We start from the raw sequence: 24,620 nt of genomic DNA on the forward strand, positions 1-24,620 counted from the left end.
CTAATGAGTTGTTTGAAGTGTTTATCTCTTTAGGTGTATATTAATTTATAAAGATACAATATTGTTAATTGAAAAAACGTTTTTTAATCTAAAAAATATGTTTAAATCATGGAAATAGTAGTTTTTTTGTATAAACGGGGTGAATAGAATCGTTTGAAGGGTGAATAGAACTACAGTATGGGGTGAATGGAAACATAGCAGGGTTCAATAGAAACGCGTAAGGGGTGAATAGAAACGAGTGAGGGGTCAATAGAGATTAATAAATAGGGTTGTCAAAAACTGTAAACAAAATTAACATAAACAATGAAAAATTAATAGTCATTAATCTTCTGAACTTCACAATTATCATTGTATCAAAGTTATAACGGCAAACTACTGCATATAGTATGAAAGTTAGTTAGGTTATCTTGCATTATTTTTTGAGTTAGTGCTCATTCACGTTGACTCGCGGGCGCGGTGGCGGGCGCGGTCGCGAAATATCAAACATATGGCGTAGTTCCCAAGTGTTCACGTACAAACCGTTCGCGCGGTCTAAGTCGCGAGCGAGCTAGCGGTGCCGCGCGCGGCCCGCGCGGCGCGCTCGCGGCAATATCAAACGCATGAAGATGTTCGTGTGTGTTCACGTCGAACTAGCGGTGGCGGGCGCGATTCACTCGCGACGTCAAGTAAGTTCAACCAGTTTGAACCAGTTTGAGCCAAACGCCCGCCTGGCGGCCAACGTAAACACAAATCGCCACGTCCCCGCGCTCGCGACCGCCACCGCGCCCGCGAGTTCCAACGTGAACAAGCACGTAAAGTAATTATCAACGGTTATTTAAATTTTTCAACACATAACCTCCCTTTTCAGTATGTTGGATAAGTCGTCTTTGGCAGCCCTAACAGTTTTTCCATTCACCCCTTTGGTCGTTTCGATTTACCCCTATCGCTGGGTGAATAGAAAATGACCATTTTTTTAAGGAAATATCGTAAAATTATGCATATTTTTGGACAAATATGGTTTTAGCTCTTTCTTCATGGCGCCGGACATGATATAAAAGAACCCGACAATAAAAATAACAAGTTATTCGCAACAAATTTTTAGGACAAAGTTGAAAATCGTTTCTATTCACCCCGTTTTACGGTATATTATTATTTACATATCTGAAGCAAAAACAGTCATAATATGTTATTAATTACACAAAACGATGAAATCAGCAAATTAAGCGACAACGCGATGCAACGCTTCTCCGCGCTTAAAACGAGAAATCGATTTGATATCAAACATATTTGAAATATTTTTGTAGACGAGAAAAAATAAATAGAAACCTTTATCTGAAATGAAAGATAAAGATTTTATGAATATTTATTCGATAGTTGTACTTTTGTATGCTAGGAATATAAATATATTATAATTGTCTTTGATTAGAACAGCTGATTTGAATATTTTGAATCTGAATTTGACATTGACATATTGATCGCAAGGTTTTTAAGCTCCAGCTTTTAAGGATTTGCCGCAATTTAGGTGAAAAATTAAGGCGATCTGTCGAAATAGTAAAACAACTTTTGTTTGTTATGTATATTTTCGCTAAACCAAACAGTTTTTATTCAGAGAGTATAATGGATACATTACTTCACTGATGTGACGTAATATCTTACGATAAAAAGCAAGTCTTAAGATTTAACGTATTGCATCTGAAAGTTTTTATTTTACAAAAGTGTACAATAGTTGATAAAAACATTATTTTTAAGGTTTATAGGGTTTAGGAATTGGTAACATTAAAATTTGTTATGACAGTAGTGACAGTTTTGATCTTTGGTTGTTTTTAAACGGGGCAAATAAATTTGACTATTTGTGCAGTTTTTCGGATTAATATGGGAATCTAGGATTGATAGGGATATAATGCGATTTGAGTGAGCCGTTTGATGTCAACTGATATTAACCTTCTAGCGTAATACTATAATTTGTTGAGCCTTGGGTGTCAATCTCATTTTCAAGCATGATTTGTTTTCGGCGTTTGTATCATGTCTCCAATATAAACTACAGTTTCAAGAAGCAAGGCGTAAAACTGTGCAAAATGGTTAATCCTGGTAGCAAAAAGTATTGTCATTTTCTGAGCTATGTCTGTTATCTTCCATGAATGTTATTTTGAGGTTATGTTATTGTTTTTTTAGGCAATGGTATCCAGTGCCTGCATATGATGAAGGGATGCCTTCTTTAAAAAGTTTAACTAAGACAAAGTTCGAACCTGGTAAGCGCGGGCTGCGAAGAACAGCAATGCTGAATAAAATGTTTATGAAACAAATTACTGACTTAATGTCCACTGGCACTGTTTCTATGGATGTTGTTGGACGAGGCATCGAGATATCTAAAGTATGTGAATCTTTAATATTTAATGATTCATCCATGGAGCCAACAGCTTCATCTTATTTGACTATAAGTTAGAGTGTATAACACAAAGCCAATTATGGTCCTCACTTTAAGTTCCTACACAAAATATTTTTTTATAGAGTTCCTTTCGTAAACTTATTTTCTTTATGTGTAATAGATTAATACTTACAAATCGTAATAGTTTGGTAAGTGGCTAAACAATAACAAAGCTAATGAAACCCAGTATCAAACATAAGGTTTTTTTTTTTCAGATAACCACACCTATTCCAAATTTTATAGGAAATGAAACTGAGCTAATCAGCCAATGTGTAAAAAAAAAACTATTTCCTAATTTACTTTTAAATAATTCCAGGTAAATGTGTCGCCAGACTTCAAGACAGTGAATGTGTTCTGGATATGCAAAGGCACATCATCTGATGAGGAGACTGAAGCAATATTGAACAAGACAGCGGGTCCTCTCAGACATGAACTGTCCACACTTAGGATAATGGGAGAGATACCTTATATTGTGTTTGTTAAAGGTTATTCTTATTATCCATACTATACTAATGCTATACATTTAAAACTATCTGTTACTATGTTGTGGTGAAACCACATCAACAATTTTCATGATATTTCCAATACAGATTTTCAAAGATCAAGGGTCAAACTGTAACAATTTTTTGTAAAAAATACCATGCATCGATAGTCAGGAGTATGTGATTTATTTTATATCTAGCACTGCTTTTGTAAAAAGTTAGTGTTAAGATTCTATCGTAAAAGAGAAACTATGAAAAAATTTATCCCAAGTGTTAATTTAGTACTATTGTTAATTTACAGTAATTTTATTCTTTATTCCACAGATAAACAAGAAGCTCTGATAACGGAACTACATCAGCGATTATCTGTAGCTGATTATGGTGAGGACTATGTGTTGACTGAAGAAGGACATCTGCTTAAATCTGAGTTTGTTCTTAATACCACACTATCACCTGAAGTTAAGGTAATTCTTCACTTACTAATATTATAAATACGAAAGTCTGCCTGTTACGCTTTTACAGCTAAACTGCTGAACCGACTTTGACAAAATTTAGTATGGATAATGGATATGCCTGAAGACCCAAGCTTAAATAATAGGACTGAATCTTATTACCAGTGCCTATTGTATAAAAATTATAAGTGAGAAGTAATTTTATTATTTAAGCCTTGCATTGTTTGCTGAAGTTACTAATCCTCACAAAAGTTGTAGTTAAGTACATAGTTAATTGTTGATTCATTGTCTCCCTCCTATAACAAAACACGCACTTTGTAAGTTTGTAACCCATGACAATGGGATTTAAAATAAATCCGAATTTTGTTTTTTAGGCTAAAATAAGACAGCTAGAGGAGGATTTAGAAATTACCGAAGAACCGATACCGGAGATGACAAATAATGTGTTTGGTCTCGATCACTCTAAGATCATGAATAGATTGTTAGCGGCCAGGAAGAAGTCGCGGGACGCGTGGACGCACCTTGATAGTGAGAACGATGTTATCTCATATAGAGCCTCTAATGATGAGTCTTCTGTACCAGCTGTAAGCAGTCAGAAGAAGGAACTGGCAGAGTTCTTGTTGCAACGACAGGTATGTTCTTATTTACAGGTATTTATGAAATATTTTAGTATTTGCGTAATTGAACCAAATTCGATCAGGTTTTTTATAAAAATAATCTTATATAAGTGTTATACATTGTGTATGTAACAAAGTACAAACAAACCCATAAAAACCATATTTTTGGAGCACGCATTATTCTCATGTGGGAACCGAATCTACGTCATCTTACATAGGTACATAGCGTGGTGTTTTATATTAACAAAATCGATTTAAACAAAAACATATTTTAGATTGACGTCATTCATAACACGATTCAATATTAGTTACAAGTATTATTCGTTTACTCTATGCAATGAAGACCAGTTACTTAACATACATTCATAAGATCATGCCTGTTATGTCTTAAGGTCTTAGCAGAGATGTATGAAATACACAGGCGTTGAGTCATTAGCAACGTTAGTCCCATATAATGGGGAATAAGACTATTGCTATATACCGGGCAGTTTACGAAACTCCCCTAATTATTTATTTATGTAGTTTACTATCATACATTATATTGTTTTCAAACATAAGCTTTTTATGGCGTTTTTTTTTTATTTTTCGTAGCAATCAGTTTCTGCCAATTTAATACCGCTCGCGTTAAAATCTGTGCCACCGTTCAACGTCAAATTATCCCTAACACTTCTCTCCAATTACGAGGGGTGAGGGGAGAGTTCGTCAACTCAATATGATTAAACCCCCGAGCGATCGACTGACCTTGCTCTAGTTTGGGGTAACACCATCTGTTCGTTAAAACTGAGATGTAGAAACCCATTGTCCTGAGTGTTGACTCGTGACCTGTTGCGATCGAGTGCTACCCTTTTCACTCGATATTTTTTTTATATTACTTCTGGTTTAGTATAAATAAAAGTGAAATTTTTTGTTGATTACAAAATTATGGTAAAATAATGTTTAGAAAACTGTTCGAGTTTCATTTTTTATTCCGAGTAGTAGCAGTGGGTACAGCAACAGAAACAGTATTTTTTTCAACAAACGTGGTGCTTTTTATAAGACACTAGCTGACCCGCGCAACTTCGCTTGCGTTACGTAAGTTAAAAAATTTCCCCGTTTTTGTAACATTTTTCACTGGTATTCTGCTCCTATTTGTAGTAGCGTGATGATATATAGCCTATAACCTTCCTCGATAAATGGACTATCTAACAATGAAAGAATTTTTCAAATCGGACCAGTAGTTCCTGAGATTAGCGCGTTCAAACAAACAAACAAACAAACAAACAAACTCTTCAGCTTTATAATATTAGTATAGATGCTACCAAACGTTAAACTGTAGTAATTGTAACTGACCAAAGTAGGTGTTTGTTTTTAATTTCTATATTACAACCATAAGTATTATTTTTGTGTTGTAAACCAAAGAAAATATTAACTTCGATATAAACCAAATCCACAATAGCTGCAATAATATACATAGTAAATTCCGTAGAAAAACAAAAATTAGCAATATAAAAAAACAGGCCATAGTCTGTGGTCTGGGATTCATTATTGTAGGTTACTAATTTGTATTCAGGCAACCGACTTAATATGTAGGTGTACGTTTTCAGAGCGTCATCCTTTAGCCATTTCATGTGAGATTTATGCATTACATGGAATAATATTGAATCGTGTCTTGCTCCATTTCACAGCCTGATGGCCTAGGCTAGACAATCGTTGCATCCATATTGCATTACAAACTACTTTAAACTGATGTCAAAAATGTAGGGTATTATTTCGAGGCTGTTAGGGATTCTAAGCAAAGTAATGTTTGCCAATTACGAGTGTTCTTATATGCTCTGAATAGTCCATGAACTTTATTATTTCTGAAGATGAGATGAAAATGAGAACCTCACTGCAGTCATTGCAGCTTATGATCTATGCTGACCAGTCCTTGTATTTGACATTCATAATAACGCCAGCTACAAAGCTGTTAATTGAGGATTTGTATACTTACGTATAAACCTTTTGTTTTAATGCGGGGCGTTTATCTAAATCTATATCGTAAATCCGGCTGCTGAATTATTTTTAATAAAAATAAAAAGGCCTAGAACACCGTCTGAAATCCGAATAATCGATAGTCGCATTAAAAACTGCTAACCCTAGTCTCTGAGGTACATTACGCGGTAGTTTATCTATTCAATAGCGTTTAAACTCACATAAAAAAACGCTATTGAATAGATAAACTACCGTTAAAAGTACTCAGAAACTGGGGGTAAGAGCACAAAAATAGTAAGTACTATTAAATCGATTATTAAAAACTTTTTTACTCTTTGCTCAGATCCTCCACAAGAAGATAGCCAAGCAGCTAAAGGACACTCGCGACAGTGTTCAGCTCGTCGACACGGAGGACTCGGAGTACAACCCTCGAGAGTACTACTACGAGGACATCGACGACTTGGAGGAGGGAGAGGAAGACGACGACGACGAATACTACCGCGCTGATTACACAGACATCGACAATGAGATCAAACTACAAGAACTCACTAAGAAGAATGATTAATGTTAATTAGTTATAGTCTGTTGTTATTTAGTTTTAATATAATATACGAGTTTTAGTTACTTATAGTTTGTGTAGTGTCTTTTATTTTCAGTAGGTTGATCGTATATAATATCAGCCTTGGTTCACATATTTCGGCAATATTCCGACTCGTCTCACTTGTTCGGCTTTTGCTGATCAGGTTCGTCTACACATAACATAATATACAATTTCGCCGTCCGCCTAGGCCGATTAATGCCGAACCGAATATGTGAAGCAAGCCTCACTGAACGGTAAACTTATTGATGCAAATTTTTGTGCGATTGTTGACGATGCGATGGTGGATGGCAAGAGAAGATATAGGAGTATCGCGCTTCGAACATGTTAAAAAACCCGTCCGGGTTGGTCGGAACGTCATTTCTAGGATCTTATAGAAGCTTAAGCAATTTAGATATTTAAATAACCAAAGATAGCTTATGTAGATGTAGTTAGTGCTATTAGTAGGTAGTAATTAGTTTCTCTCTTTAGTATCTTCTCTGTATGTGTACATATTTAAAGTAGTGTTGTAGAGGCCTTAGGTTCGAATCCCGGAAACTACCAATAAATTATATAATAATACGAGTATTTCTATGTTGAATATACCTGTGTTTTGTGTACGCACTTGGACAAAAAGTCCTGCATTCGCTGGTTTGAGTAAAACAGTTCGCTGCAGCCTTAAAGCTAGGATGCCCTATTTTTCTATTAAAATTTTATTTAGGGAAGTATTTCTACGGTTTTTATAGTCTTTATACAAAATACAAGTTGTAGTTATCAGTGTCCCTCAAATGCGGGTAATTTTATAACATTGACTCTTTGAATAGTAAGTGCTAGGAACCATTCTGTAACAAATAATAGTTTAATTATAATTTTATCACAGAACAATAGGGCTTCCCCTCTCGATGTCTTTTCCCTATCCTACAGTAAATGGGGTCACTTCTATCAAGCGACTTTTCGATAGCCATGCTCTACCATGATGAATGCTTATTGTTCTGTTAGCGTGGTATTTTTCTACTCTTATCTTTCGGTACCATGACTGTTATACCATTCTAGAACTCCTTCTGTTTTATTATATACACAAATTGCGAAAATACCATTTCCTAACCTAGCTTCCTTAACTTCAAATTTAGCTAGTTTTGCATTCATCAATTTATTTGTGTAATGTTATAAATACATACGCCTTGTTCCCATAGGAGTAGGCAGGGACTAAAGAACGCCACTTGGTACGATCTTTACAAACTTCCCTTGTCTCATTCACAAATAATGTATGTTAAGGTCCTGTATGACAAGATGTATCGGTGTAACAAATATATAAAAGAAATAGCTCGATTTGAAAAGCTCCTCCTAGTTTGGACGTCGCATAAAAATCTAGCTAGGTTCAAATAAAAGTAGGTTACACTTGTGTAGTAGGTACCTACTTGCAGAAATAACAAAAAATCCCCTTATTCCAGAACATTCTGTTACACACGATGGATGGGGATATTTAAGATTCTATTGTTTTTACACAGCCATTATAAAAGTATTGTGGTTGTAGTGACGTATGATTTCATAGAATAGGTACGTACTTTGGTTTGTCATATCCCTATAAATTCCTACACTATGATGAGTAAATACCAAAAATGTAGTTTCCGTATTCATTGACTATTTTCCTTCAATATAATAGGGAAAACAATATACGTATCTAAAGTGTTGTTAGTTTAGGCGGCCTTAATGCCCGCAGTTAAATTGATACTTAACATGGGGTCCCTACGTGCTTGAGAGGGCACGTAAAGCTATTGATCCTGGCCACATTAGTCATTCAGGTCAAGACATAAAGTAAATAAACCTTCGTACGTTTTATTTTGTTTCTCGACAAAATGTCTTGAATTCGTTTCGGGGTTTGTGTTAGATGGAAAATTGAGCAGACTGCTTTATACGCTTTTTGGTGTCCATATGACAGAAGGGTCACCTAGGTTTAGGCTACTATGGAAAATTGTGTTTGTATCTCTTCATTCAGCTTAAACAATTTGATCGTTGCAGTTTTCACAGACAAAGATTTTCTCTTTCGTTTCCAGTCTACATAGACTTTTGATTTTCTTCGGTGTTTAAAATCTCGATCTGAAACATTATCTGTTATCTGTTTTGATAAACCCATAATACATTTTCAAAGAAGTATTTTTGCTTATTAAACGCTTCCGCATAAATACATTTTCAAATAATTAATTATTATTTTACCTATAAAACATGCATCTATTTCGAAAGGACCTAAAACATGTCATTAAAACACTGCGCCCTAAAAATTCCCATGATTCCCCTCTAAATCAAAATCAGATTTCGCACGTTGTACTGGGCCGTTACCCTCGATGTGTATGCCAAATAATTTGGCGCAGGAAGTTGTAATATTGGCTACGCTTCAAATAATATTACAATAACCATGCACTCGTTAGGTCCCATATAAAAGGAGCTAATTGTTCTCAACTGTGTTCTTTATAAAGTTTAGATATGTAGGTAAAATTATTGTCTCTAATCTAGGATAACTGTTGTGCCACTGAAATAGGCTTTAAACTGTACAATCATGCAATTTCATACCTTTCAAGGGAGGGTGTACCTTCCTTGGACCGAAACTTCAATGCACCCATTTATCGGAACCTAAAATAAAATCCTGTGTATATAAACTATTAAGATAGTACCGGTAGTCAGTCGGTAGAAGTTGAAAAGCAGTAATAGAGATTTTTATTTAGTTGCGATTGATATTGGTTGTCGAAGTGGTTGCCTGGAATATATCGCCTTCTGGTAAGCTAGCAGAAGAAATTAAAGGGTTTAATGTACAGCTCTCTTTCCCCCGGTTTCTGAGGTACAGCGTTTAAACGTATGTAAAAAAACGCTATTGAATTGATAAACTACCGCTAAATGTACTCAGAAAGCGAGGGTTAGTAAAGACATTTTCTGATGAAGATTCAGCTCGTAATGTCCTGACTGCATGGGTAAAACTGCACTTCGACTTTCTAGTTATAAAAACACTAGCGGTCGTCGTAACCCAAATTGGATTGAACCAAATAACTTGGATTAGTTAAGAATTTCATAACAATGTTGAAGGACTGTGTTCGAGTTATTAAGATTATTTAAGGCAAGTTGTTTGTTTATACACGCCTAATGCTTCGGAATCTCGTACACGCGATTTTGTTAACGATGTCGCGAGATCAAACGGTTTTTGAGAGTTTAACTGTCCAGTTAGCATTATGATAGACGGAAAAAAATCATTGCCATTACTACTTATCTTGTGCTGCAGCAGTAATTAATAGCATTTGATAATGTAGCCTATCTTTTGAAGTATCTGATCAAGAAGAGTGCAATACACTTTCTTAAGTAATGTAGATACGGCGATACTCGGCCGCTAAGTAAATGAAAGTGCTGAAAGTATGGTTTTATGTACAGCCACGGCTACGGAGGCGTTTAGTTCCAGGCTCGTCGTACTCGTAGCTTGTCTATAGTCTATCTACTTGTTTTTGCAATATTTTACATTGTATTGTAGTAGGTATCGTAATAATGTTTATGCTTTCATCATCGAAGGTCGCGCTGATAAAATTAACAACCTTTTATTTATCACATAAACAATACGTTAATAACATTTCAATAAAACAAAGGCGTGGAGCGGTTCAGAAGCATATCGTGCAATTACTATCCAGCACATGAACATAATTCATTGACTTGATAAACAATGGCACTATGGAAGTACCTATTACTTTTATTGTATCTACTTCGTCTACTTAAATCAACAGGTTGCGTCTACGTCTGTATGAATTCTCGCATATAGCTTACATGCGGGTGCTTCTGGACTTTTGTACAATGTAAATATACTAATGGACGACTATAGTAAAGTACAATGTTGTTAGGTAGTAGGTATTCTTTATACATTCATAGCTCACGGCCGCTCAATAGCTCCGGCATATGAACCTTCAGTCGCCATAAATTATACTATCGATCCCGTTGCCAAGTCACGTTCAGGGCGAGTACAATTTGGGCAGGAGTTCGATCGGCAGGCGGCGATCCGAGGCTACACAGCGTCTACATGCTGAACCAGTACATAACTAATACAGCTTTTTATATCGACCTCCGTGCAATAAAGTTAATCCAGGTCCTGTGTAGTGTAATATCGGCGGGGGGAGGGGCACAAACCGGCCGGCGCTGTGGCCACCTGTTCGCCGCGCGGTGGCGCGCGGGTGCCCCCCGCCTCGCCGCCCGCCGGCGCCCCTGCACCCTCGACGCCGCTGCGCGCGCTTCTCCCTTCTCCGACTCATTCGTTTCGCGACGCGTCGTCTCGCCGGCCGGCTTCCGTTGCACTCGCCCGGGCTCATTCCCATCGCGTCCGCTAGCCGCACCGCTCCGATCGCACCACCTAGCCCGTAGCCGAACACTTCACCAGACATGACGGAAAGCACGGAAACCCCCGCGGCCGCGGCGCCTGAAAAGACCCCTACTGAAAATGGAACCACTGAGACCCCACCCGAGGAGACCCCTGAAAAGGCGACCGAAGAGAAGGAAAAGGTGGAGACTCCGCCTCCGAAAGAAATGCGCGCTGTCGTTCTCACTGGCTTTGGAGGACTCAAGACTGTCAAGATCCTGAAGAAGCCTGAACCGAGTGTCGGAGAAGGCGAGGTCCTCATTCGCGTGAAAGCATGGTGAGTGCTCTTTATTACCTTCCTTATTTTATATGATAATTTAGTTGGATTATTCTACTTGTCGTTTAAATGTAATGAGATGACATGAGTTATCAAAAAACGTTAAGTTTGAATATTTATACTATTCAATTCCGGACCGAAGATAGGTTTTCATTTTCTTTAGAGCGGATACTTATTTGAGTCTGTTAACTTGTCATGTATTCTGTGTATCCTAAACATTAATACGATTTTTAAGTGTATCTTATTTTGTGGTGCACTTACTATGTCGTACTTGATGTGTAGTACAGGTTAATATATTTGGGCGCACCGGCACTTGCGGTGTGGTGTACCCACTTACCCAGTGCCTGTACGGACGGGTCCCGTTCGCTCGTCGCGTCTCGCCTGCCTCATTAACATCTGCCTCCGCCGAGATGCACGGCTCGCTCATGCACCCGACCGATTGAAATTTCTGCACGCACACTGGCACCTAGTACCGATCGTGTGACGCGCCCTAAAGCGGATTTACACTTCGTCGACCGCTGCCGCCGCCGTCGATGTGCCGGCGACGGTCTATTATGTTTATGTGCCTGTTTTAGCTTCTCTCTTAGTTAATGCACAATATGTTTACATAGGCGTGTTCTTTCATTCGATTTCGCCAGTCGATTATTTATTCAATAGGCTATGGAAATTTGTTTTCGATCGGGACTGGAATAACTGCATGCATGTGCGCATCGGAGCGCGTCGCTGCGTGGACGCTGCGTGGTCGGTTGTAACAAATTAATGTTATTTTGTCATACGAAGCCGGAGCGAGTCGAGTTCGTGCGAAAGGGAGTTGAGCGCCTACTGACATTGTTCTTTGTTCGTTTTTATCGCTCCAGTGCTTCAGATAATGCAACGGACGAGTCGCGTCAACGTGCTACTTGCAGTCCGACACATGAGTTATCTGCCACTTTTCTCGTTAACGTTAACTGCCTGAAGTCAGTGTCTTAACAAAACACTCGCATAAGTGACAACCATTTGTTTCTTTACATTATCAGAAACAATAGCAGTTATGAATGAGCGCTCGAGTACAATTTGCGATTAAAACTGCTTCGGGATCAAGTTAACCGTTAACGGTTTAAGTATTCCGATAAAAACAGTTTTTGCTGCTCTCTAAATGTTATCGGGAATTTTATCGGATGTTGATAAAATAGAAATGTTTGGAAAACCTGGCTTAAGTTGTGAGTGATGGATGAGATTATGTATCGCATCTGTTCATTTGAAATTAAACAGTTTTAATTTGCAAAAGGCATGCAAAATAAGTAAAGATGTGATATTAGTGTGAGTACTAGCAGTAGGTAGGCATTGAATTTAGAGTTAGAATGTTACAGAGGCGTCGAGGTAAGGGAGGAACGGAGGCGAGGCGTGTAGGTGCACCGCGAGGTGCGAGGTACGGCCGAGGCACAGGGCGCATCCCCGCTCTGCTAAATATAGCGCGCTTATCGTCGACTTACTATGTAAATGACCGCGACATACCCGACGCCATCTGCCGCAAAAATATTAACTGACTGGTTGAGTCTCGACCGGTACCAGTACAAGTTTGCTCTCTAGTTTTGAACCGCAAAAACGTGTGAGTTCCGCCTACATGGCCTCTGGAAACTGTCTAGACTCTGACCAACTGTCTGCTACAGTTTGGCTCGCTTTGTCTTTCGAAACTTGACTGTCCATCGCGCCTAGAGAGCACGTCAATTGGTAACGTTAAAGTCTAATAATGTGTTTGTATTTGCAATCAGTGAGTTTGCAAATAATACTTAGGTATTTAATATGGAGTAGTGTTCAAAAATCAGGGATAACCAAAGCTTCATACCTGGCAAAATGGATACATCATAGCTTTGAAGCTGTATACTTGATCTGTCTACCTACTGGAAACAAGCTCCTTAATGCAGTACATTAGACTGAAGCTTTTAAACTAAAAATTTATTTGCAGGAAAAAATAGAGGAGATGAGATGGAAAGTTATATACAAATGCCCTTGAATAGAACGATACAAGCATGGATTTAAACAATCTAAGAACAGAAAACTGTTTTTCAAAAGAAGTACCGCCGTATTATTAGTGGGTATCATATTCTATGGTATCATGGAGTGTTGAACTACAATTAAATACTCATTACATAACATAAGTAGTTGGAATACTCCGAATGTGAAGCGGTCAGCGCAGTTCCACGCCACGGACATCATTATCTTAGCTCAGCAGCGACATAGCTTAACTTAAAAAATATTAAATTTTGTTCCTAAGTTATGTTTAAGTTAACATTAAGTAATGACAAATATTAATGAAATACAACAGATCTACTAATACTAAACAGTAATTTATCACAAACAGCAATAAATATACACACGCACATAGCGTTTAAGATCAAATGCCGCTGTAGAGGCTTCGAAAACTGGTTCAACACTTACCAAAACGTATGTCATCACTTGATACCAAAATACTAGTTTAATAATGCTATTAAGTTGATGATACGTTACAATTTGTACCACGTAGCCCATCGCATAACGACGTGTTGCCTCATTGCTCGGTGCCTGCTGCCTACAGGGATCGCTTTCGTGCAGCCGCCCGTCGTTTCGGCTAATATGTTTTGTAAGACTTCACTAAGGGATCGGACCAATGAATAACGCGTCATTATTTTCAATTAGGTCAAGTCAGTGTCAGTAAGAGATGTCTTCCGAGAACAATGAATGTACTCACGCCCCGTATAAGTGGCTTTCTTTTTTATACGGAGAGTGCTTAATTGTATGTGGAGATCATGGGAAATGTGATGGCTGGACTTTTATTTTTTGTTTTGTCCATATGTGTTCTGGGCGTCTGGCCTGCATCATTTGGAACACGGGTTCGTATTGGGGTCATGGATATCGTAAATATCAAGGATTAAACCGCCTGCTTATCACTACACGATTGTGGAATTTTTTGTATCGAAAGTGTGTGTTAATTGCTCACATCCTTTCCTTTGTTGGTGAATCAATTTAAAACCTAAAAATAACATTTGCCCCTCGAGTACAGAGACCGAGCTCTATGGTATAAAGTGCAGTATTGTGCATTTTAATGGGCTCGAAGCCACATAAGATGGGAGAGATGAATTTGTTTATTACCCTCTTCCTTATTGAGAGCGTCTGCGCGAGATAGCTCTCTTCCTATGAGTCACTAGAAAGTTATGTTCTTGAGCTAACTCGATTCAAATAACTCGCTGTTGTACCTGACTGTGGCCGAGTGGGTGGATTCGCTTGCAATTCAGTACCGTACTGGACTCGTAGCTAGAGAGTGTATATGATAGCTTAGCTAGCTCACCGCATGTACTCAGTGTACTCACTGAGTTCCCCCCAGACGTCTGCCTTCTAGTTCAACAACTTTCTTATATAGAAAATGTATAAAGCCGCTATTTTGATATTACGTTTTAAAATACAATATGAGACCAATTTATTGTTATTTTTACGCCAATTGGATTCAATTGAAATAAAGATAGGGGTGTATTGTATTCCTTTATGGAGTTACTATTCATCATTATTGGGTATTATCAATTAAATATTCTATTGCCCTATTCATAAATTGAACATAGATTGTTATTGATATCGAACAATACTTTGAGTTTCTCCAATACTTGATTAAAATTTATTTACAGCTATGATTAAACAAAGATTGTTCGAGTTATAATAAACAAGATCGTGTATTATATATTTTTAATAACACGTTATCGTTAGCATGACCTGCGGGATATACGGTCGTACATCCATCAATCAAACTTGACGAGAGACAGCGATTCTACACGTGCACGCAACACCATCGTCCATCGACTATGAGAATTAGGAACTTCACGAATAGATTGTTTAATGTTATTTCACTTTATGAATAATTAGTGTATAGGAGTTGAAACGATGCGTCACGACCTTATTCCCGTATACTTGCAGTGCAGCTAACTTATACAGATGAGTCAGGCCAAGTTAGGCTATCGACTGACTCACCTAACAACATAAATACGGAGTCAACAACAATACCCGTGTGATATTTTTATGTCTGAATGTCGCGTCGGAACCCTTCAATTAGGGAAGTTCATTCTTAAACGGTTCATTGATAATCTTATCCGATTTATTCTTTATGCTGACATTAACTTGCACTTATGTAACCTTCCTCTTCTTTCATACCGATAAATCTTGTACAGACTGCTTTTGTGTAAGTAACAGCATGTGTTCATAAGAGGAAAAGCGTAGTAAATCAGGACATAGTAGAGTAAACATAGCTATTAATAGTTGTTCGAAGAATATTCATCAGATATAATGCAGATAGAAGTCAGTGCAAGCTTAGACAAATGTGCTAGCATTCCATTACTTGAAAATGAGTAGTATCTGATGTCGGAAGTTGCAACATATGTGTATGCTGTCTCTATAAAATCCTTCGTCGGACAGCAGATGCGGCAGGCGGGGTCGCGTCGGCCCAGCCGTCGCCGCCCGCGGGCACATTGTTCGCGGAGTCAACGAACTTACGAAAATGCTCCTTCGCTTATTGTGCCCATAATCGAATCAAGTCGCTACTGTATATGGTAGTAAACACGTCGCATACTTTCATCTTTTTTGACAAATAAAATGCTCATGACAACATATAAACCTCCAGAACATTCGGCTTGCATTTCTGGAAGCAGCAATATTCGTGAATGCCTTATTGAATCATAATCTGTAATCAATCTTTGCAGGAGTCTCGCATGTAGCTTTTGTATTCTCCGTTTTATCGTCGAAGCGTGAAAAGCTATTTCATTATTGTTTATCATATTTTCCTTCTGTAACGATGTTAACACTCGTTGCTGATGTTCTCGATAGCTTAGTAAATTGAATTGGAAAATCCCGTGACTCGATCCTTGCATGAAAAAGGGGTGTGGTTGCGTTTTACCCGGGTGTCGGCTAGGTGGTGTGCGTCTCGCTCAGGGGTCGGCGGTGGCGGCGGGGGTGGAGGCGGGGTGAGGGTTGCGAGTGCTCGTGTAATGTCTGGCGAGGGCCGGGGCAGGGGGCACGGGGCGAGCGCCGGATCAATACGGCGCGTCCCCTACCCGCGCCATGCCGCCCGACCAATCTCCGCAGGCCCTACGTCTTTCGACGCCAATGCTTGTTTTTTTATAGCTCCCATTAACCATGCTCTTCGATAAATGAATAAAAGCATGTGTTGGTATTTTTTCCAACAGTGACTAGCGGTAGAAGTGTTTTATTTTCACTTATTGGTCGAGTACTGTTATCTCGGTGAGCATTATTCGACTAAGTATAGTACATGCGCAACTTTTTCTCACGTGTTTGATGAAAGATGTAAATCTTACACATGAAATTGTTAAAATAACCACAAACCGATGTGAATGTTTGCAAATGTGCTTTAAGCGTTCGGGCTCTAGGTGGTAAAACAAATGTTTTCCAAACATTAACACATTTGGGTTTGTAGTGTCTGAATATGAACAAAACTGCATCCATTCATATAAAACTATTATTTTCTACGTTCTTACTATAAAAATTTCATCAATCAGTTTTCCAAAATGTCCTACGAATTTGAATCACAAGTTCATCCTACTTGATGTGTAAGCTTTGATATTTAAATTGGCTTTATGGTTTACATTGTAGTATTTAAGTAACTCATCTAGTAAGAAGTATAAATTCAGGAATATTAATCGATGCCACATGCTTGAAAATAAAACAATACTATATAACATTTATTTGTTCGCGAATATAGGAAGTCAGAGTGAGGTTCATGAGTTAGCGGTAGGTGGTACATCTACAGTAATCTGCTCAGAGCTACTGGGCCGTGGGTACACTGGGTACATCGCAGACGTGTTTAGAGTACAAATTCCTGTAGCTGAGTTGCGGATCTATATTTAGTTAGGTAGAAGAAGTAAGGGCACCCTCCTCCTGTACGAACGCACGCCCTAATATGCTTCAACGTTCCGACAATCCGACACCTTTTTTTGCTTGCTGACATTCGGGTCGGCCACTATATGATATTCCGTTTATTACCCTACGTCGTATGCTGTTGTGTGTAGATGAGTTTTTTTTGCCGCCCGCATGTGTTTCGTACGAGGGTCTGTTACATTGATTTCGGATATTACAGCTTTGTTCAAAGTTTTACGGTTATAATGTGCGAGTTTGGATGTTTGCTTCTTGTTCGTGATCACTTGTTGATTTCGTATATTTTACTATTTCCTTTGTAGCCAGTTATTTTTTAAGAAGCAATGTTTTTCTTATATCAAATCTTAATTCAAGAGTATTCATTATAATAACTCTTGAAAGGTTACGAACTAAATGATTAATAGACACTTTCATCTGTCTCAAGAGAGCTTAACTTTAATATTATCGGGTTCGGGTACAGGTGTTGATAATTTCGCCCGAACAAAGCTCTGTAGGTACCTCATAATTTCAACAATTCGCAAGCTCTGTGCACAAACCTCAATCTCCATAATTTAAGGGCGTACCTACAGAAATTCTTGTTCATCGCAACTTTATTAAGAAAAGTTCTTACGATTATTTGTTCTTTTCTTTTCTTATCGCAGTCTGTTACTTTTTGATTATTTGTCATACCACGTAACAAGGCCGATTAGTCACATCTGAAATTCCTATTATTGACCATAGTGTTATCATTCGTTTGTTTTCTCTATCGCTTGTCAAATAGATAACGGAAAGAATGATAGTTTTCTTACCAAAAATCACAAAAGAAAGTATTGTTACATTGGAATAGAAGAAACGTACTGCGAGTAAATATTAACAGACTACGCATAGCTGTAGATATGATTATCTATCTGTATTACTTTTTTTGGTGAGAGACGACTCAGATAGAATGTTCTCTCATCAAAAATTACAATAAAATAAGCCGGTGTAAATAACTATCTTTACACCGGAGCGAAAGCCTACTTTCGCTCACGTAAGCTTTTATATTAGTGTGCTCCAATGAAAAGCATTTACAATCTACAGGTTTTTGAACTGTAGGTGCAAGTACTTTACTATAAAATTTAGAGCTATTATCAGTGGTTGAGTAAGACCCATTTTGAAAGCGATAATTGCTTGATTCTGAATCGAATTCTTGTCTGTTTTATAGAGCACAGCGGTACGCATAATGTGCAGGCTTAATTACGCATAGGGTTATGCCATCGGAAATGTTAGACACTGATTTGTGGCAAAATTACTACAAACATTATAGTATCCGTAGTCCCTCGCCTAATGTACGAGATGTGGAGAAATCTGGTAAAACAAAACTTGGAAACAAGTAATTATTTATTATTAAACTATCAAATAGTGGTCAAACAATACTCCTAGACATTACTGTTCGTCATAGCAGTCTGACGGCGACCCTATGTCCGCAACAATTTATGAAATGGATGCGGAGACCGGCTTAATGAAGACTCAATTGAAATTTAGTCACCCCAAAGCTATACGTTCAGTCATCTGCGGAATGCAGGTTCACTTCCTGGGTGGACAATTAAAGCGGATGAGTGACGTGCGGGCCGAAACATGACGAACATGGACCACCATTAGCATGCGAGTGACTAATGAGGTTGCTAGTACTCACACATTACGATCAGGTTCGTTCACCATAACATCGTGTACGTAATTTTATGCAAGAATAATTACAAGGTTTATTGTTAGACAATATAATGGAATGTGATTTTAAATGATTTATAAATATTGTTTTATAGCTTCTGAAAACAAAGTGGGTACTTGGATTCCTGTCATTTGTGGGAATTTTAACTCGATTAGAATACTTAGATATTACAATTTAATGCATAAGAAAGTGTTCTTAGAAAATAAAAAAAACTAAATGAATTCGGTTCAGTAATTCCTGCGGTTAACTCAAAAACGTACTTTCACTCATTATTTTATTAATGAACGAGACCATTAGAACGGGAAAAGTAAACATTAATTAGAAATGTCATTTGAGGTGGGGTGTATTTATCTTTGTCTGGTGTTATCGCCATCAATTAATTGCAGTGCCCGGAATAAATAAGTAGGGGCTAGTGATAGTAAAATGGGTGTCACAGCCGGCTGGCTGGCAATGCTGGCATACTCATCGTATCCACTGATCGGAAGTCGATAGCTTCGTCACGCGTGTCATGGTGTATTCATTCTAGTCAGTGCCATGGCCCGCTAGCCGGATATCATCGCTTTTTTAAAGCACCTCAATTATTCCTTCCGAGCCTTTGATATAACGCCCCTAACCAACTAAACGTCTGGCAATCAAAGGTGCTATCATTTCGTTAATGTGAGTGTATATTTATCTAAATTACGTTTCTTGGGCTTTTGATTTATTCGTTCTCGGTTTTAAATTGTTATTTATTGTTTTTCAAATCTGTGTGTTTAGACATGTATCCAAATAATAGATTCGTTCATCATTTATTGCATTCTTCTGTGTTCGAGTACTGGAAAGATATAGCAGTATGAAGCTTCTGTTTTTCTGTACTTACCGATTTTCATGGTAGTTCCTCGCATAACGACCGAGACTGATAGGATAACAGGTTCTAGAAGGCATGAATGAATGTGGATAAACTGCCAACATAAACCGGGACTTTTTAGCATTTGTGCCTCAATGAGTAGTTCAAATACATATATTATGACTCGCATCCACCTAAGTGACTTCGTATGTACTCCCCTAAGTGAGTATACAGGCTCTCATTGTCTGGTGCACCGTCGCGTCGTGCTCATATTAAAGCTTTGCAGACAGTTTCGGCTACAGCTTTACGGCCAAAAGCTGGGATTATCCGCTCTTTAGTGCGGTTTCCCATTTTGGAAGCAATTCAGAGCCGGCATTGTCCGGTTATCACAGCATAATTGTTCTGTTTAATCTTGTACCTCTCGATCTATTGATTTGCTGCGGTTATTAAAATACAAGTCCGTCGAAGTACTGATGTTTGTCTACAAATAAAACAAGGCCAAACCTAGGGTTAAATAAATATTAGGTCAGTTATTCCATGTCACGGCAACTATTTAACATTCTAGCACAAATTCCTTGCTTTACGTGTTTATTCTATTGTTTATATTTAAACTGACGTATTTCCTTAATTACTATTGTGTTGTATAAAAAATAAATACATAATATTAGTCACCTCATATTTGTTATTAAGATTCACATAGCTGAGTAAACGACATATTAAATATACATAGTCATTAATACGTAATAAATAACGACAATTGTTATTATTTACATGCAATGAGTCGGCAGAATGCGTCAGCCCCATGGATTGGTGCGTCGGAGCGCGATCGATCCAGTCTGCTAACTTCCGGTGGCTAGGCTATGTTATAAGCCCATAACATAATACTTATTGTGTATTAACTCGACAAGCCGACGTCGATTCATGTCACTGTGGAATACAAATGAATCAGAAAGTACGCGAATAAGGAAATTCCATTCGGTGCAGTCGTACTTGGGGGCACATGTAATGATAAACTATACTATTAGTATGAGCTATTCCTATTCACAAGTCGTAGTGTTTGTGTTGGGAGGTAGTATGAGTCACTGTTCATAGGCGTGCGCCGACGATCCACGCATAAAACCTTAATTAACACATTTGTACAATACAGACACGAGTTAATATTTGTGTTGGACAATGGCGTGCTTTAGTCTGTCAATATTGGTGTATGTTTAAACTTACTCACAGCACCGTACCTCGTTCCCGTGAACATCAGCAAAATCGCAAAAACATCACTATTACTATTAGCGTAGATTTTCATTCTCGAATTGAAACTGTCATTGCTAATACTTAGATTTTGTAATGTTGAATTTCACTCTATGTTGCTTCTCCAATTTCGGTGGTTTCAGAAATAGTTCTTGCAATAAATTGCTTCATCTCCTTTGACAATTTCCACCTTAAAGGAAAAAAAAACATATTTATTAGAAGCTTGTAGATTGTTTTGTTTACTGATTTGACATTTAAATCGGCACCAAGAATATTAATAAGAGTTCTACTTAACGTTCTGTTACATAAGCATTATAAAATCTCATCTATTATAATTTCGTCCTCGTTTAAACAAGGCTAGTCTATGTCTACGATTCAGACAAGATGCTCATAGGATATTACGATAGTGATATGATATAATGTTACATTAATTGTTGAAACAATGAGATTATTCAGTCACGTACGTCATAAGTTCATAACTGTTGCGTCCAAGTCCAACTAGTAAGTCAATAACTGTCTTTGTGAAAGATAAGTTTACGAAGTTGGCTGTGGGCTGCGATAGTCGTCACTACTCACTTCCACTATCGCGCACGTTCAACATGAAACATGAGGCGGCGAACGGAAGGAGAGTTTTAAGTTATAACTTGGTACACACGCTGAATTACAATCATGTTTGCGCGCTGCGCTCGCTAGTTTACGTAGGAAAATAGACACTCCACTGCGAGTGTGTTTAGACTTCTAGATTGCGTTGGAAGTATCTTAATCTAGACATGTATTCTATCAGCAGCTTCCACATGCTTTGTGTTTGCGTTGCTTGATTCGTTGTAATTGGGTCTGTCTGATAACTCAGCAGTGTCTAAATTACTAATCATTCTAGCTAAAGAAGTCACTGCCTGAAATAATTTTAAACTCGTAAACCACGTTTTCATCAGTAAAGCAGATACTAAATTCATTGTTTGTTGAACTTTTTCGATTCCACTTCGGTTCTTCAGCTTTATAAAGAAAATCGAAATCTCGTTCGTTTATTTTTATGTCGTTTTATATTTGTACGTGCAGCTCACAAATTTTTAAGCATGATGACTCATACAAAGAGATGTACACCAACACCTCAAGAATGTCTAAGCGGACAAGAAGTGCAAGTGACCGGTTCAGTTGTTTTCACTGTCGCACGATGAAAACGAAAGTGCAAAGTTCAGAAAACCAATTCTCCGTTCGTGTAAAGTCAAGTGCGCGCGTCGTCGATGGATTTCGCCGAAGTGCATTGGAACGTGACGCCCGACATCCGACTTAAGCAAGTTCCTCTATTGAAGTAAACGAATTTTACCCCCTATTTTCTACAATGGCGCTTGCTACTACGTGCTCGTAGTTTCTTTTGATGACGTCAATTAATACTGAAACAGAAGAAAAAGTGACTCAAAACTTGGATCGGGCGCGTTCATAAAAAGGCTAGACGTCTAAATGCTTGTTTTAAAACTAATTTCTTGACGACTAAAGTTCCCTGAAGTATCAGTGACTGTTGAAGCAGTGAGTTATATGTTAAGTTGTACTTGTATATCTACATAATATGTAGCGGGGGCGTCGCGTCGTCGCGCCGCCGCCGTTCGTCGCCGTCAGGTCGCGTCGTACAACCCCGATGCAATTTTAAATTACCCCGAACTGAGGGTGTTCGTTCGTTCGTTTTAAATGTCCATTCTAAATAATTGCTCACACGTGAGGGGACGAATCGCAAAGCAAATATGTAATAACATATTCAAAATTATTCTCGTCATATCATTCTACGGGTGTTCAATAAACCGTGAAGTTATTTGAATTGCGTGGATAGAAATTGTATGCAACGCAATGCATTAATCGCATTAGCACTTCGTTGGGGTTGTGTTCGTGCGAACGACGAAGACCCTTTGAGTAATCCTGAACTTGTACGTGATCCTACTAATTGCGTCGGGAGTTTGCACGCTGATGGCGTAAATATTAGCGTGTCAATATTATAACACGTATTTCCTTGTGACATTTCTGGAATTTAATAAAGAATTCGTCATTTATTATTGGTATTACGTGACCAGAACTATGAATATGTTGTGCGACATTGGAGTTTTAACCTGTTTTTCTTTGAATTTGTGGAAATGGCTCTGTAATTAAGATAATCGAAGGAGGGCAGGGTTGACGTCTGGCAGTTTGGCCTTTGGGTTATACGAGTCAGTTTTATCGACCCCGGGGCCTTGACTTAAGGAGTCTGAAGCACGCGACTGGCAACAACACCTAGAAACAATGTCCTGACATTATAATTTATTCAGTAGCAAGCACCCTTAGCGCCTGCCTGTGCTAGAAAGTGTAGAGCAATAAAACCTACACCGCCTATAAAGCTTAAATGGTTTTGTACAACATATTACGTACGTTTTATGTTTTACATTGAGAAACAGTTTTTAGGTGGAATACAAGCGGTAACGTTATTCATGATCAAGTGGTGCATGCAATAGTAAAAACTTGTCTTTTACCTGCTCATGACGCGTTTGTTACGAACTATTGTTGTTGAAGGAAGCCATTCAATAAGTATTGAATAAACGGTCAGGTAGCGTGCGTAAAATTTGATACGAGAGTCGCAGCCGGAGATTATCTCGGATTAACATTCCGACCCTTGGCAACTTGGGTCCCAGGATCGTCGCCTACGGCCTGTAATGTAGGACAAAGCTTTTTTCCTAATGAAAGTATAGAGCCCGCGCCCAATTTATCCAATAAAACGTATGCGGGTAGGCGCGGCGTGCGACAGCCGACACCGTGGCGACTCTACACTAATTCGTCTCCCATGTCGCAGTAATTATTCCGAATTAGAGGCTTAAGTGCATTAATATCAAGCGACATATGGGAAGGGTGAAGCGATGCTATTTTCTTAGATTCTTTCGTGCGTGACACATAACTTTTTATTTCATAGCTATGATCCTAATGAGTCATCTATTGATTGTTTTAATAAAAGTCAAGCGGTATATTATTCACACAAATTATGACTAATTGTAGAGTTATTTGTTGTTACTTAGTATTCCTTGTACTAGTTCTGTATTTATCACAAAACTGTAAACATTCGCCTTTATAAAATGGTTTATTTTCTAGTATACGAACTGTTGAGAGTAGGAAGGCGGTACTTATGTTGCATGATTTAACGCCTACTAGTTTCACAATAGCATCTTTAGATGTTACGCTATTATGTTGCAACCACATAATTTCTGCCTAGTTATTGAACCGTGATTGAATTGTAAACATGCGGCTGGAAAATAGATCGGAAAATCTGGTCAAGAACGAGTTATTTTCTTGCCTACGCTACACTAAATTTAGTATCGATTATTTAGTACCTAGTAGCGAGTGCCCTAAGTAATGACCGATGTTAATGACAAATGATATTAAATTTCCGCTTTCGCCAGGGTGTATCGATACCGGGAATAGGGTAGACAGACGGTGAGTCATGAAACTGAGGGGAGGTTTTAAAAATGTACAAAATATTCGCAAGTTAAGCGTATTGACTAACCTCGAATAATAAAAGTACCACGTTGGTAAAATCGATGAAGTGGATTCTAGAAATCAATTCGGTCGTCTGTGTCCCTCACATATTGTTGCTAGGTTAGCTGCCTAGTGTCTGCTCTAACTTTGATGTTTGTTGGGGCGAATAGTTGGGTAGGAACAATTTGGATATTTTTATCGTTGTACAAGTCAATATTATTCTTGTTTAGGTGTGTTCTGTCTGTGAATTATGAACGTGGACATTTATTACTTTTGATTGTTCATTGCTTTTGTTTGTACTTGAAGCAGTATATCTATACTCTGCACATCTACTGTAGGTACAACTTATA

The 24,620-nt window shown here is 38.1% G+C and overlaps 2 protein-coding genes across 3 annotated transcripts in view; both read left to right on the forward strand.

Moving 5' to 3' along the window:
- The first annotated feature begins 1,720 nt into the window (after positions 1-1,720).
- Positions 1,721-6,529, forward strand: LOC142979789 (putative ribosome-binding factor A, mitochondrial). The gene is made up of 6 exons (XM_076124965.1): positions 1,721-2,077; positions 2,152-2,350; positions 2,721-2,889; positions 3,211-3,350; positions 3,713-3,970; positions 6,249-6,529. The coding sequence occupies exons 1-6, from the start codon at positions 1,977-1,979 to the stop codon at positions 6,468-6,470; spliced, it is 1,089 nt and encodes a 362-aa protein (XP_075981080.1). The 5' UTR covers positions 1,721-1,976; the 3' UTR covers positions 6,471-6,529.
- Positions 6,530-10,748: 4,219 nt separating this feature from the next.
- The window catches only part of LOC142980148 (synaptic vesicle membrane protein VAT-1 homolog-like), a 28,187-nt gene continuing 14,315 nt past the window's right edge, over positions 10,749-24,620 (forward strand). For both annotated transcript variants that reach the window (XM_076125466.1, XM_076125467.1), the window contains exon 1: positions 10,749-11,140. In XM_076125466.1, the coding sequence (XP_075981581.1) occupies positions 10,887-11,140 (254 nt within the window). In that variant the 5' untranslated portion in view covers positions 10,749-10,886. The remainder of the gene's footprint in view (positions 11,141-24,620) is intronic.

The sequence above is a fragment of the Anticarsia gemmatalis genome, chromosome 17 (assembly GCF_050436995.1).
Source record: "Anticarsia gemmatalis isolate Benzon Research Colony breed Stoneville strain chromosome 17, ilAntGemm2 primary, whole genome shotgun sequence".
NCBI lineage: Eukaryota > Metazoa > Arthropoda > Insecta > Lepidoptera > Erebidae > Anticarsia > Anticarsia gemmatalis.

Bases quoted from the DNA above. Each gene is read 5' to 3' on its own strand.
- LOC142979789 (XM_076124965.1), top strand. From the start codon at position 1,977: ATGATTTGTTTTCGGCGTTTGTATCATGTCTCCAATATAAACTACAGT. The intron at 3,351-3,712 runs GTAATTCTTCAC...TTTGTTTTTTAG, and splicing joins CACTATCACCTGAAGTTAAG to GCTAAAATAAGACAGCTAGA. The intron at 3,971-6,248 runs GTATGTTCTTAT...CTCTTTGCTCAG, and splicing joins AGTTCTTGTTGCAACGACAG to ATCCTCCACAAGAAGATAGC.